This window comes from Acanthopagrus latus, chromosome 3, assembly GCF_904848185.1.
Source record: "Acanthopagrus latus isolate v.2019 chromosome 3, fAcaLat1.1, whole genome shotgun sequence".
NCBI classification, from domain to species: Eukaryota; Metazoa; Chordata; class Actinopteri; order Spariformes; family Sparidae; genus Acanthopagrus; species Acanthopagrus latus.
In genome coordinates, this window is record NC_051041.1 from 21,118,707 (window position 1) to 21,131,268 (window position 12,562).

At 42.3% G+C, this 12,562-nt stretch overlaps 1 protein-coding gene across 1 annotated transcript; it reads left to right on the top strand.

The window, feature by feature from the left end:
- The first annotated feature begins 1,280 nt into the window (after positions 1-1,280).
- Positions 1,281-3,551, top strand: med10 (mediator complex subunit 10). Its single transcript, XM_037093564.1, has 4 exons — positions 1,281-1,521; positions 1,610-1,693; positions 2,216-2,318; positions 2,744-3,551. Exons 1-4 carry the CDS (start codon positions 1,400-1,402, stop codon positions 2,837-2,839), a joined length of 405 nt encoding a protein of 134 aa, XP_036949459.1. The 5' UTR covers positions 1,281-1,399; the 3' UTR covers positions 2,840-3,551.
- The last annotated feature ends 9,011 nt before the right edge of the window (positions 3,552-12,562 follow it).

Sequence of the window (12,562 nt, forward strand, 5' to 3'; positions counted from 1 at the left end):
TGATGTCAGACTCAGACAAAATGATGAAAGGTTTCAGACTGTGCACACAGCAAACTGAATGATTCTAATACATCAAGACTGAATTTCACATAAAAAAAAAACAATAGACGTGTGAAACAATTTAAGTTTCAGCATTAAGAGCAGTTCCACAGCACTTGATTGAATAGACTGAATACTTACTACTGCCGTGTTGCTATAACATTACTTTTATTTTGTAGGGCCATGCCGTATTTCCTGGTGCACTGTGTGCAGCTTGGTGTTGCTGTTTTTACCTGAAAGAAGAAGGATGTCAGAGGACTTCTCAACGTCACTGCACTTCAGTTTCACTTCTACTTTTCTTTTTTTTTTTTTTGTATCCCAATGCCGTCAGCACATGCATATTTTTACAGTGGGTGGAAGTTTCCCTTCACTGTCAGCAGAGCTCGTCATCATTTTAGAGCTTAATTGGAAAACACAAGATATGTGGAACCCTTTTCATTCATGACTTATTGTGCTGGAGGATTTAAATAGCAGGGTTAACACAAATCTTCAACTCCTAATGTAAAAATAATAATCATATTTTACATTATTGTGGATTTTTAGAGGGGTAAACTTCATTTCATAGAACATATAAGAGCATAAACTGAATATAGCTCGTCCCTCACTACCCTGCAATATGATTTAATCAGCAGACCATGTGATGAGAATTAATATGAATATCAGTAACATAAGTAACAAAATCACATAATTTCTGTCGCTGAAATTGTGACTTTAATATATTATTTGTATTTTCATGTACACTGAGCTGTGAAGACTGAAAACACAATTCAAACACTAACACTATCTGAGAATATCTACAGAAAAATGACAAATATAGGCAATATTTACCATATTTTTGAATTGTCTTTGGAATTGATTTCTAACATAGAACCTATATATATCATCAGTATGTTAATACAGTCTATCTATGCATATTTAGGCTATTTACAAGTGTGACAACACAAAAGCTAGCTTTAAAACAACAGTTGAGCGCCATTTTTATTTTTGTATTTTTGTGATAGACCACTATAGTTTTATATGGCACACAATGAACATATATCCTCCGTATTTATTTGGAAATTTAGTAATACTATTTTAGACGCAGTCAGTCACCCTTCACTTTCTGGTACTCACAAAGAATTTCCTCCCAGATTGACAGCACGACACTTCGCGCCAGTTGACGACACACCGTCATTGGCTGTTACCTAGGTAGCAGAACAGAACCCGTAGCCATTGGCTATTTTATTGCCGGAAAGCACTTTCTTGCTGTGGATGTCGTAGAGTCGGCGGCTGACAGTAAACAGGGATTGTTTGACAAAAGGAGTCTTCTAAGTGGAGTCGTTTCTATTTATTTTTCGTAGTTTACTGACAGTTAGGCAAAATGGCCGAAAAATTCGATAACCTGGAGGAGCATCTGGAGAAATTTATCGAGAATATTCGACAGTTGGGAATCATCGTCAGCGACTTCCAGCCCAGCAGCCAAACAGGACTCAACCAGAAACTGTGAGTCATGTTTTACCGAGAGCGTTTTTAACGACACAAATCTGCAAATAATAATATCTAATACCTGTTTTGTCGGTTCTCTTGTCAGAAATTTCATGATATCTGGGCTACAAGACATCGAGAAGTGCCGTCAGCAGCTTCACGAAATCAACGTACCGCTGGAGGTCTTTGAGTGAGTCCAGTGGCTGTTATATTGTTGTTTCTGTCATGCTTCACTACAAAACGTTATTACATTGTCTTTTCTTTACGCCTCTGCTGCTGTGTTGCTTTGCCACATGTAAAAACACGTGTTTGCTTTGTTAGGAGAATACATATTCCTTCACGCCGAACCCCATTCGAAAATATGATAATTTTACAAGTGTCACTCTTTGACTCGAATCTGGTAAAGTCATATGATTAATTTACTGATAATCTGTATAATTGGCTGCCATTTTACAATTCGGCACAATGGCCTCATTCCTTTTTGTTTCCACTATTCACAGGGTTCTGTATTTAGGTGAGGGATTTCTGGGATATTGAAAATGAGCAATCAAAAAATGATCTGGAATCTTTGGGGACTAATTGATAATAAACTTTGCATATTATCAATTAAGATTGTCAAGTTTGAACATGGAGTATATAATTCCTTTATTTGGACTTAATAACTTCACCCACAATCCCCTCGTCTTGATATTATTATGCCTTGTGTTCGTAGATACATTGACCAAGGTCGCAATCCTCAGCTGTATACCAAGGAATGTCTGGAGAGAGCCTTGGCGAGGAACGAGCAGGTCAAAGGGAAGATCGACACCATGACGGTGAGAGATAACTACAGGGGCACTGAGATTCCCCTCCAACAACTGCAGGGAGAACTGGAGCCAACAAACTATTTCACTGATTAAATGCTTACACGAATATTTTGGAATTCTTCAAAGATAAAAGTGTCCTTTTTCAAGGATCATCTTCTTTGTGCAAAGTGACATGTTCTTGAGATAGCCCTGTCTGTTTATGTAGCCGTGTGTGTGTGTGTGTGCACAAACTATTCATAACATATTTGGTTGTTCATAACATTTATTTGTAATTGAGATTGAACATTACCACAAGGCAGATTGTACTGATCAAGTCTTGAGTTATATGTGTCCTTGGCATAAACATGCATAAGTTTAGTCTTTTACGTGAAATGAGAAGTAGTCATAAATCAACAATAATCTGACCTCTACTGTCTGTTTTTTATTTATTCCAGAAATTCAAAAGCCTTCTAATCTCCGAGCTCAGCAAAGTCTTCCCAGAGGAGATGTCCAAGTATAAGGCCATACATGGAGAAGATGCCCCCTCCTAGTGACTGCTGCACCGTGACCCCCGACCTACCGCCTGTGAGCCTTGAAGTAAAATCCTGAATGGAGTTTAACCAAACAGGATCCTCTTCGGTTGCCAGCAGAATATGATAATAACCTGTTATTATTTTTCCCAAATATTGTGATGCTGTTGCTGACTCGTACCTTGAGGGAGGAGGTTTAATTTCTGCGCAGTACCCTGACTCAGCCAAGTCCTCTCCTTTATCAACATTCAAACTTAATTTTAAGAAGTACTATTACAGCAGCAGGGGAGAAGCAGAGGAGAGAAGAAACAAATAATTTTATGTTGCCGGGAGATATATTTGTTTTTAATGTCCCTGCTGATGCATGGACACAGAGAAAGCAGCGGAAGTGACTCCTATTACTACTATCTGTACAGAAGATGTTCAAGAGCTACACGGCACCTGTTTGATTCTGCATTGCGGAACTGACTCCATCAGTTGTACATACAGTATATTTATACTCTTACACTTTACCTTTTGTAATGCTTCCTAGTCATTGTGCAACATACATTTGTAATACACACAGCGTTCATAACACTTTGTATCAAGCTCAGGTTTCTAACGGCCACGATTATCGAATGCAAATGTTATTTGATGGTAATTCTGTGCCTGATCAACTGGTCAGAAAAGAGTCCACTTTTTATTTGTAACTTGTTTGTATTATAATTTTTGTTATTAAATGATCCTCACCGGACTGAGGCTGTGTTTTGTCAGTTCATTACAATGATGGAGAGGCACATTTTTGGCAACACATTCAATCAATGAAGTCACTTGGTAGCCATCTTTGAAAATCATATACGATAACCTCATGTAAATGTGAAACGTTAATGTGAAAGTGTTTTCAGTTGTAGACTAGGTTGGGCTCATGTTCACTAGGATGCAACATTTTTGAAGGCTAACACTTTGTGCTAACATGAAAGTTCATTATAGACTATTTCAGTAAATATGTAGCATTCATGCACTCAAGTATACATGTGTCCCCAAAAATATTATTTTCAGGGATGAAAAACACACACAAAAAAACAACAACTCAAACACTGTATAATAAAACCACTGACAATTAGTTCAACTAGATCTATGTGTATTTGCTGTTGATACTTCAAAGAATATACAAAAATATTCTATAATTATATGGAATGCTTTAAAAAACCTATTAATCAAGATGATTTTCAATACGGTGAACATAAACAGTCTCAACATGGGTTAATGTGTCAGTGTGTCACCTGCAGACATGACCTGCATGGACATAGTGATATGCAGGGTCAGTCAGCTCAAGTGTCGCCTCCGAACCACTGTAACTAAACACTGTGAAAGTGTGTGTTTCCCTGTCTATAAGATGGGGGTAGTTGCTGTGGAAACAGACAAGGCTGCGTCATCAGGCGGGTTACGGCCCAATACGCCTCCTCCTGCTGGGGCTTTAACCTCGGCTACACGCCCCTCTGACCCTGGAGGCTGATCCGCTGGGACAGAAGGAGGGAAATGAGCCCCGTTATTGGTTTGTGATCTATGCGGTGAAGTCAGACAGACGTCTTCCCTCGTTGTCAGTCTTCCCCTGAGGATTTCCGAACACACGTCTCATTTTGTCATTTGCGGTTTAGTAAGAGCTCAGTTTACTGCAGTAGGAGGACAGTCACAGATGCCATATTTACATCCAGAGAATTCTGTTGCTGATTTGTTTCTCAACCCGCTTTTTAGATGTTGCCTGTACTAGAGAATTATAGCATGGTTAATATAGCGTGTATAGATTAATTCTTCTCTTATAAAACACATGGTTAACAGTATTAGCATTAATAGTATAGTAGTTTACACTGTAAGTGTACTTACAGTGTGAACATTACTGTGGATTTTTTTGTTTATGGTTTTGAAAGGAATAGTGGGACATTTTATAATGTTTATTCTCTATCTTTGAGAGTGTTAGATGAGAGGATTGATAGCACTTTCATGTCTGTACATTAAACATAAGAACATTTGTTTGTCTTTATACAGACTGAAGTGTAACATCGACATGGTGTTTTTTACGCCTCTAAGATGTCATAGTCTCTGCCCAAAGATTATATGGTCTTTATAAACTTTGGAACAATGTTTTTGAAAGACGGGTGCTGGTATAGGCACCTTTTTTAATCTTAAGCCAGGAGCCAGGCTAGCTGTTTCCCTCTGCTTCCAGTCTTTGTGCTAAGCTAGGCTAAGCTTACTGGCTTCGGCTTGTAGCTTCATATCTGCTACACAAACATGAGTTGTCTCAATCTTCTCATGTAACTCTCTTCAAGAAGTGAATAATAATATCTCACAAAAGACGCTCAGAGCTAAAGACACGTTTTAAAGAAAAATATGCAATTAGCACCGACTATTAATGTTGATTTTATAACTGCTTTTGGCAAGGACATGTGTGTCCACAGATCCCCTTAGAGAGCTAGGTGATGGATACAAAATATGAGAATATAAAAAAAAGCTTCAGATGGTAATAAAACTTTGGGGAGCTCGGACGCCAACCTTTCTTTTCTCTACATCATTTTATTCTCATGCTCAAAGGGTGCCAATATTAATTGTAATTAATTGCTGTAAAAAACTTAATGTAACCTTCTGAAGGAAAATTACAGCATGAGAAAATGTCAGATCGTGGGTTCGTGTGGGTGAAGGGATGTGACGCTGCCTTCCAACAGGAGTCAACAGCGTTTACTGCACAGGAAATAGGAATCGACTTATCCACAAATGTATCCATGGAAGTCTCTGTGTTGGGGGTAAAACAGTCGGGCCAGCACCTTGCACGGTGGCTTGTTGCGACTGGTACTTGGGATTGTGTGCGCGATGAGTGAATGAGTCCACAAAAGAGCCGATCCAAATGGAATCCAAGGACAGCTACTGCCAGAGAGCGACAACACTAACAGCAGCATGATGCACCACCGGTTAACTGGCACAGGGTACCATAGTACAGTACCATACACTTCACACTCTCCACGTCCTGTCAAAAATCAAATTGTGATGCTTGAATATGACGGTATGAGTCAAACTGATAGATCTGTCAGTTTACCCCCAACCTATCAAAACATAATGAACAAAATACAGTTTGCCCCCAGCTGATTCTGGTCTCAGGTCAGTCCTTGGTTATCCAGCAACTGGAATCATCAACCATGGTGTAATCTGAGTATCACACAGAGATGTTTAGAAATGTTTCTCGAATCTTTGCGTCACACCGTTAAACCCAGAGGAACCAAAGAAACAGGAAGCCCATGACAGCATCAGCGGAATAAGAATAGTCGTCACCTCACACTACGCGTCCTTCAGGAGGGATGCAAAGATTCTTTTTTTAAAAAATTATTTTTCAACGCAGAGCACCTTGAGCATTATTTATCGAATGCCGTCAGCTGCCTCTATTTCTCTGCTCTCCCTCTGACCCGCTTCTCTGTCTGCGGCTGACGATCGTCCTCACTGCAGCGAGTCACAGCCGTGTTGGTCAAGGGCACCCTTTCAATCCAATAACAAGCCAATTCAGAGGGACGAGGAATCCAATTAAATGCTGTTTCTATCCGTTTTGTGTTTGTGTCTGTGCGCCGTGACACTCTGTTCACGGGGGGGGGGACACTGACTGCGTGCGTCGTGATGCTTGACTAAACAGAACAGGGGAGAAGGCTCGGGGCAGGGTATTGTGCTGTAAATATGTCTCTGTATGAAGGGCTGAGGTGTGGTGGATGACTCATTCAAGGTGACTGAGTCTTTATCTCTCTTTTTCTTCGCCCCACCCACCTACTCTTCTTGTGCGCCCACAAACAAAGTCTCCCTTTTAGTTGAGTTTCCTTTTAATGACCAACGCATCCCCCCGAGGAGTGGTGGTGTGTGGTGGAAGTGTGTCAGCGTGTGTTGACTGAAATGATTCATGTGGAGGTGGACTCTCCTCAGCTTTGTTATTTGTTGCTCTCACAGGCCTGAAGGGTACTTTAGCGCGGGAGGACTGGGTTCATATAACTCGCCGGGTGGAGTAAATACCGTAATTGCCAGATCCTGCCATATTTCATTTTTTCTGATGGAAGAGCTCTGCAGTTTCTCAAATTTCATGGTGTAACTGGCACACTCAACAAATTGCTTTTTTCAAAAACAAAAGCTCGAGTGCCGCGCGCCTCTGACCTGACCTCACTGGTGTCACACTGAGAAGGTGTGGTGTCAGGTGAAGTGTTGCCTTTGCAGTCTCTAAATAGTTAATCAAATCACCTGAAAACGTGGATTTAGATCAAAAGGGATTAAACCAGGGAGTCTGTATTCACCACAAAGCCAACAACCTCCAGTTTGGATTTTATTTTATTTTATTTGCTTATTTGAGAGATTGTGTCCTCTTAAAATACACATTAGATATTACATGGTTGCTTTTATTGTGCGGTTTGCTTCATGAGTTTAGGATAGTAGTAGGATGGTGGTAGTAGTCGTCTGACAAAACATGTCGATGAAGGTTCTCGGTCATCCCGCTCATGGTTATTCTGAGTGCTGAAATGACAATCCCTGTCCTGACAAATGAGGCAAACCCCAACATACTAATGGACAAGGTTATTAGATATTACTGCAAGTAAATCAGCTTTTAAATGACTTGTAGAGCCCAGTGGAACAGAAGGTTCAGATTGGTTTCACTTTGACTCCATCCCGTATCGTGCACTGAGTTTAGTGTCTTGCTCTGCTGCCTTGAAACCTTCATCTCAGTGCCTGTGGACTGTGGACCTTTAGAAACTTGGCCGTGCTCCACCGTTTGTGTAACGCATCACATTTTCTCCTATTCTTTCATTTTATCTTCATGCAAATGCTTTGGGAGTTTAGGCCTGGAACGGCAGTTGAAATGTAAAATCCTCCCGTGCCCTTGGGTTGGCGCAGGAAACACAAAAGCAGGGGCTGCTGCCTTTGATGCTATTAGCATAATGTCTTTCTGATGCTAATGCTAAGTGCCTCAGACTGACCAGCGGAGCTCACACGGCCCACAGCCACGACAGGATAACATGGCTGCCGACCGCTCTCTCCCTCGCTCTTGTGTGCAGCATTGTGACTACTGGCTGCCTCAGCTTAGTGACAGTCATTCACCTTCTCAATGAAGGTCGGGAGGCGGACCCCCTCTTCCTTCTGTCGCCCTGGTCTCCATGGAAACACCCCTCCCATTCGCCGTCACCCACCCTTTCTCTCTCCTCTCTGGACAATGGCCTTTGCTTTGTGTGTGTGTGTGTGTCAAAGTGCCTTTTGGTAAATGTTAAAAGTGTGTGTGTGTGTGTGTGTGTGTGTGTGTGTGTGTGTGTGTGTGTGTGTGTGTGTATGTTAGGCTAAAAGGCCACATCTCATCTCAGCTGATTTGTGTTGGTGATCCTACAGTGCTCCTGTGCTCAGATATGAATTGCAAAACACATCACAGCAGGAGTTAAACTCCTACGTACTGCGTTTGGCCATCTATTAACTCCACACACACCCACACACACACACACACACACACACACACACACACACACACACACACACACACACACACACACACACACACACACACACACACACACACACAGGCACGCACAGGCACACAGAGTGAGTCAAGTCAAAGAGCCCTGCTGTGGAGGTGAGCAGGGCCTGAGCGTGTTGCAAACAGTAATGAGACACACAACACAAAGGCTGGTGAGGAGCACGACTGTTCAAGCTTTTGGACGATCTCAGTATCTCTTTGAGTGTGTGTGTGTGTGTGTGTGTGTGCGTTTAATGGCCAATAACGGGATGATAAAGACACTAAATGAAAACGATAAATTAGCCGGCTAACGTTCTGCCGCGCGATGCTCCTCGCACCTGCCACAGCAGAGCGCCCGTCAACACCAGATATTGAATTATCGCGCGGGAAAAATACAAAACCCGGCCACAGATGGAAGTTAATAGATGGAAAATATTACTTTCATCTCTGCTTCGTGGCCCAACTGGCGGTGTGTGTGCTTTCCCTCCTCTTCTCACTTCTATCTCCTTTTTTGGGATTGCCATTTTTACATCTGCAGCCAGGCTGATTTGCTGACGAGCAGTAAGAGTGGGAGTGAGCAAGACAGAAAGAGAGACAGAGAGAGAAGAGACGGGGAGGAGGAGGGGAGGGAGAGTTGTTATAATTTCCCCCTGGTTTAATTATCTGAGCCTGTAGACGGCCCTACTCCTTCTCTCTTGTCGTTAAATGTTAGAGGTGAAAATGTGAGCCATCTGTGTATGCGTCTGTATTTCGTGTATGAGATATTCCTCATCCCGTGTGTTATAGCCGTGCACAGCCGAGCACAAGGCAGCGCTGAGCAGAGAATAGCCTTATCCCGCCGCGATGTTTAAACCTTGCTCATTACACAATGAAAAGAGGAAATCGATCATTTTCAGCACCCGCTGTCACCGTGTGATTACAAGTCAATGAGCCATCATATTCATAGTTATGATTTACTGTACACTTGTGCAGCACTGCCTCCCCTGCACCGTGGTTTGATTGGAGCTTCTAAACGATTCTTCCTCCTCAGACAATGCCTGGGAAGACACTGGTTGGAGATTCTCACATCTTCATAAGCGCTATTATAATACTGGTGTTTGCCAGAGGCTGTTTTGGCCCGGGGCCGTGTGTTTTCAGGATATCAAGACAAGTGGCGGGGGAATTCGGCTTCATTGTGTATTTGTTGTTGTTGGTCTCTGTGTTTCTCACTGCTGTTTGTTTGTGTGGTGGCTGATTTGATTTGAAATCTGTCTGTTGTTACTAAACAGATACACATATTTCATGGAAAGCGCAGGTGTAACAGATAACAACAAGATGGCGCAGGCCAATCAAGGGATCATGATTGCAGCACACTGGAACTGGCTCACCGAAATGGAATGAAATTAATACTGATGTTATTAATTCCACCTGTGATTCATCTGCTTTGACTTGTCACAGTGTCTGCTGTAAAAAAGACCCTGGCGATCACTGCTGTGGTGCTGTGGTACAGTTACTTTTCTCTGTATACCTACAGTGGCTAATGTTGCTAATGCAAACCATCTTGACTCTGTATCATGGATTTCAAACTAACCTAAAGCAGTAGTGGCAACTCAAGAAGTTTACTTAGAAAAAGAAAGCCTTGTTTTTGTGGCTACAGAGGTGGACGCTGTCCCGAGGTCTCCTTAAAAATATTCATTGCTGTCAGACTCACCTGCCATCTCCCCTCCATCTCCCTATACGAATGTGAGGTCATTAACGTGTAATGTGTATGTATTATGACATGTTTGTGGAAATGTCAATGTGGTAGAATGCATGTGTGGTCTGCAGTAATGGCAGTATTTTATGCTGGCGAATGGGCTGCACCTTTCAGATGGAAATCTTGCACTGCGTTATTATCTGACTGCTGGAGTAGCTTTACGCGTACACATACACATTTTCTGTCCCTGTATCTGGATCTGCACAAAAGGTTAATGGGGTCTATTTTGGGTAGCCTCCATCCAAGTTTCTGGGAAATCTATTTGCCAGTTCTTGTGTAATTTAGTGACAAACCAACAAACCAACAAACAGACGTGGGTGAAAACCTAACTGCCTCTGTAACAAAGCACCCATTCCACCAGCTACAGCAGTACTGTGCTGTTTACATGTTAATGCATCAGTGAAATGAATCCAATAATAACACACGCTTAATGTACTCTATGCTTAATAAGTAGGCTACAGTTTTCTGTTTATACCTCTACGTATAGCGCTGACACGATTATTTGACTGGTTAAAGGTCTCAATGAGGTGAATGAATGAGACTCAAAAATCAGCTTTATCATAAATTGGACTAATTCCTCATATGAGTACATTTTGAAGCAAAAATGGCAGTTTGGGTTTGGCAAATGTGAGGATTTACTCCCTAATCGTGTAGGACAGGACAGTGATCATCTTTGGGTTTCAAACCACCAGTCTGATCAAAAATTTTTCAATCAATTTTTTTTTTATCACAAATCCCCAAAAATGTGCTGGTGATTTCTCATCATTTTCTGACATTTTATGGTCCAGGCAATTTATTGATCAATTTAGAAAATAAAGTAAAATTTTAAATGCCAGGTTTTAATGAACCAGGCTGAATCATAGATGAGTTTCAACCGCCTGCATTAGATGAACAGAATGTATTTGAAGGCGACTGCTGCACATCATTTTATGATAGCGATGTGACATTAACAGGCGGAGACCCAAGTGGTCGAGCGCAATGTTAATTTGTTTCTTGAATAATTTCCCCCATAGTCAGCTGCTACACACCTCTATTGTCCTCAGGGTGTCTCTTTTATCCCTATGGACACACACACACACACACACACACACACACGCCAGGCTCCATAAAACTCACAGCCACGCCTTGCCTTTGTTTCGCCATTTGGCTTCAACTTCTGTCTTCTGATGTGACCCCCGCTGAGGTCATCACATAAATGCCAAGCTGGTTGAACCCCCTCCCCAACAAACGCGCAGCACACACCCCACCACACACACAAGGTGACCTGGCCACATGCGCATCACACAAACCTTCGCCCACGCGCATCTGACCGCACGCCAGGCCTTTACATCAAGAAGGCTGCAGGAAAGCAAGAAAGAGGGAGGGAGAAGACATGAAGAGGCAAGAAAACTGATTGTATCTCCAGAGGATTGGGACAGAAATGCAGGATTAGTTTTTATTTTTTCTCATAAATTGCAACTGTTTTTATTTTGATGAGCCAAAATAAGCCGGGGAACAGGACAAAATATGTATATACATTTTTAATCTGTCTTTTAATGTTTTTTTCTGAGGTTTTTTCTGATTTTGTCTCTGGTTCTTATTAAAACACATCATTGCTGCTCTTGCAAAAATAGCAACATGAAAAGAGACAAAAATCCTGGTTTCAAGTCTATGTTTTAGTTTGCGGTGTGGTAGAGCTGACTCTCTGCAGGTTACACTCAGAGGGGGGTCTTTATAGAAACCCTGAATGAAGCATTCTGGGAGTCCTTACGGATGCAGGTCGCCTGGTCTTGGGGGGGATGATGGATACAAAATGTATAATGGGCATATGTGTGTGTTTGCAGGGGGTCATGTGTCTGTGTATGTGTGTGTGTGTAGGAGGGGGTTGGTATGGGACAAAATGAGGTTGCCACCTGCATAATGAGGGCACAAGTGTGTGTGTGTGCATGCGTGTGTGTGATTTAACACGACCGGCCACTGTATAATGGGCCAAGAAGACCATATTGTTTCCGGCTCGTGCTGAAGCCCCCGTGGCAGCAGATGTGGTGCTACACAGCGACAACAAAAGCTCATTAATCACTGTCTTTAGTGTGTGTATTTTTGTGTGTGGGGCTGCGTTTTGCATGTTTGCATTTTTTCTGTCTGCCTCCTCAGTGTGTGTGTGTGTGTGTGTGTGTGTGTGTGTGTGTGTGTGAGTGTGAGCATATTTGCAAGCGCAGCCACTGGCGCGTTCAGTTAGATCTCATCGCGCGCTGAAGAATGTAAATGTGAAGCAGTGTGTGAACTCCCTGGAGTGTGTGTGTGTGTGTGTGTGTGTGTGTGTGCGGGTGTGTGTGTGTGTGTGTTGGGACAGCTGGGGGGGGGGCTATTATGTGACACCAACAACATATGACACCAGTAGCTGCTACTGCAACTCTCTGATTCTGCACACGCGCACACACACACACACACATTCATATCTCTGCTTGAGGTGTCATTCTGCTCCAGAGATTCAGGAACAGTGTTGATTCACACCATCGAGGTAACACAATTT

Excerpts from the sequence above, each read along its gene's own strand:
- med10 (XM_037093564.1), top strand. The coding sequence starts at position 1,400 with ATGGCCGAAAAATTCGATAACCTGGAGGAGCATCTGGAGAAATTTATC. Across the intron at positions 1,694-2,215 it reads GTACCGCTGGAGGTCTTTGA|ATACATTGACCAAGGTCGCA; the intron begins GTGAGTCCAGTG and ends TTGTGTTCGTAG. Across the intron at positions 2,319-2,743 it reads GGAAGATCGACACCATGACG|AAATTCAAAAGCCTTCTAAT; the intron begins GTGAGAGATAAC and ends TATTTATTCCAG.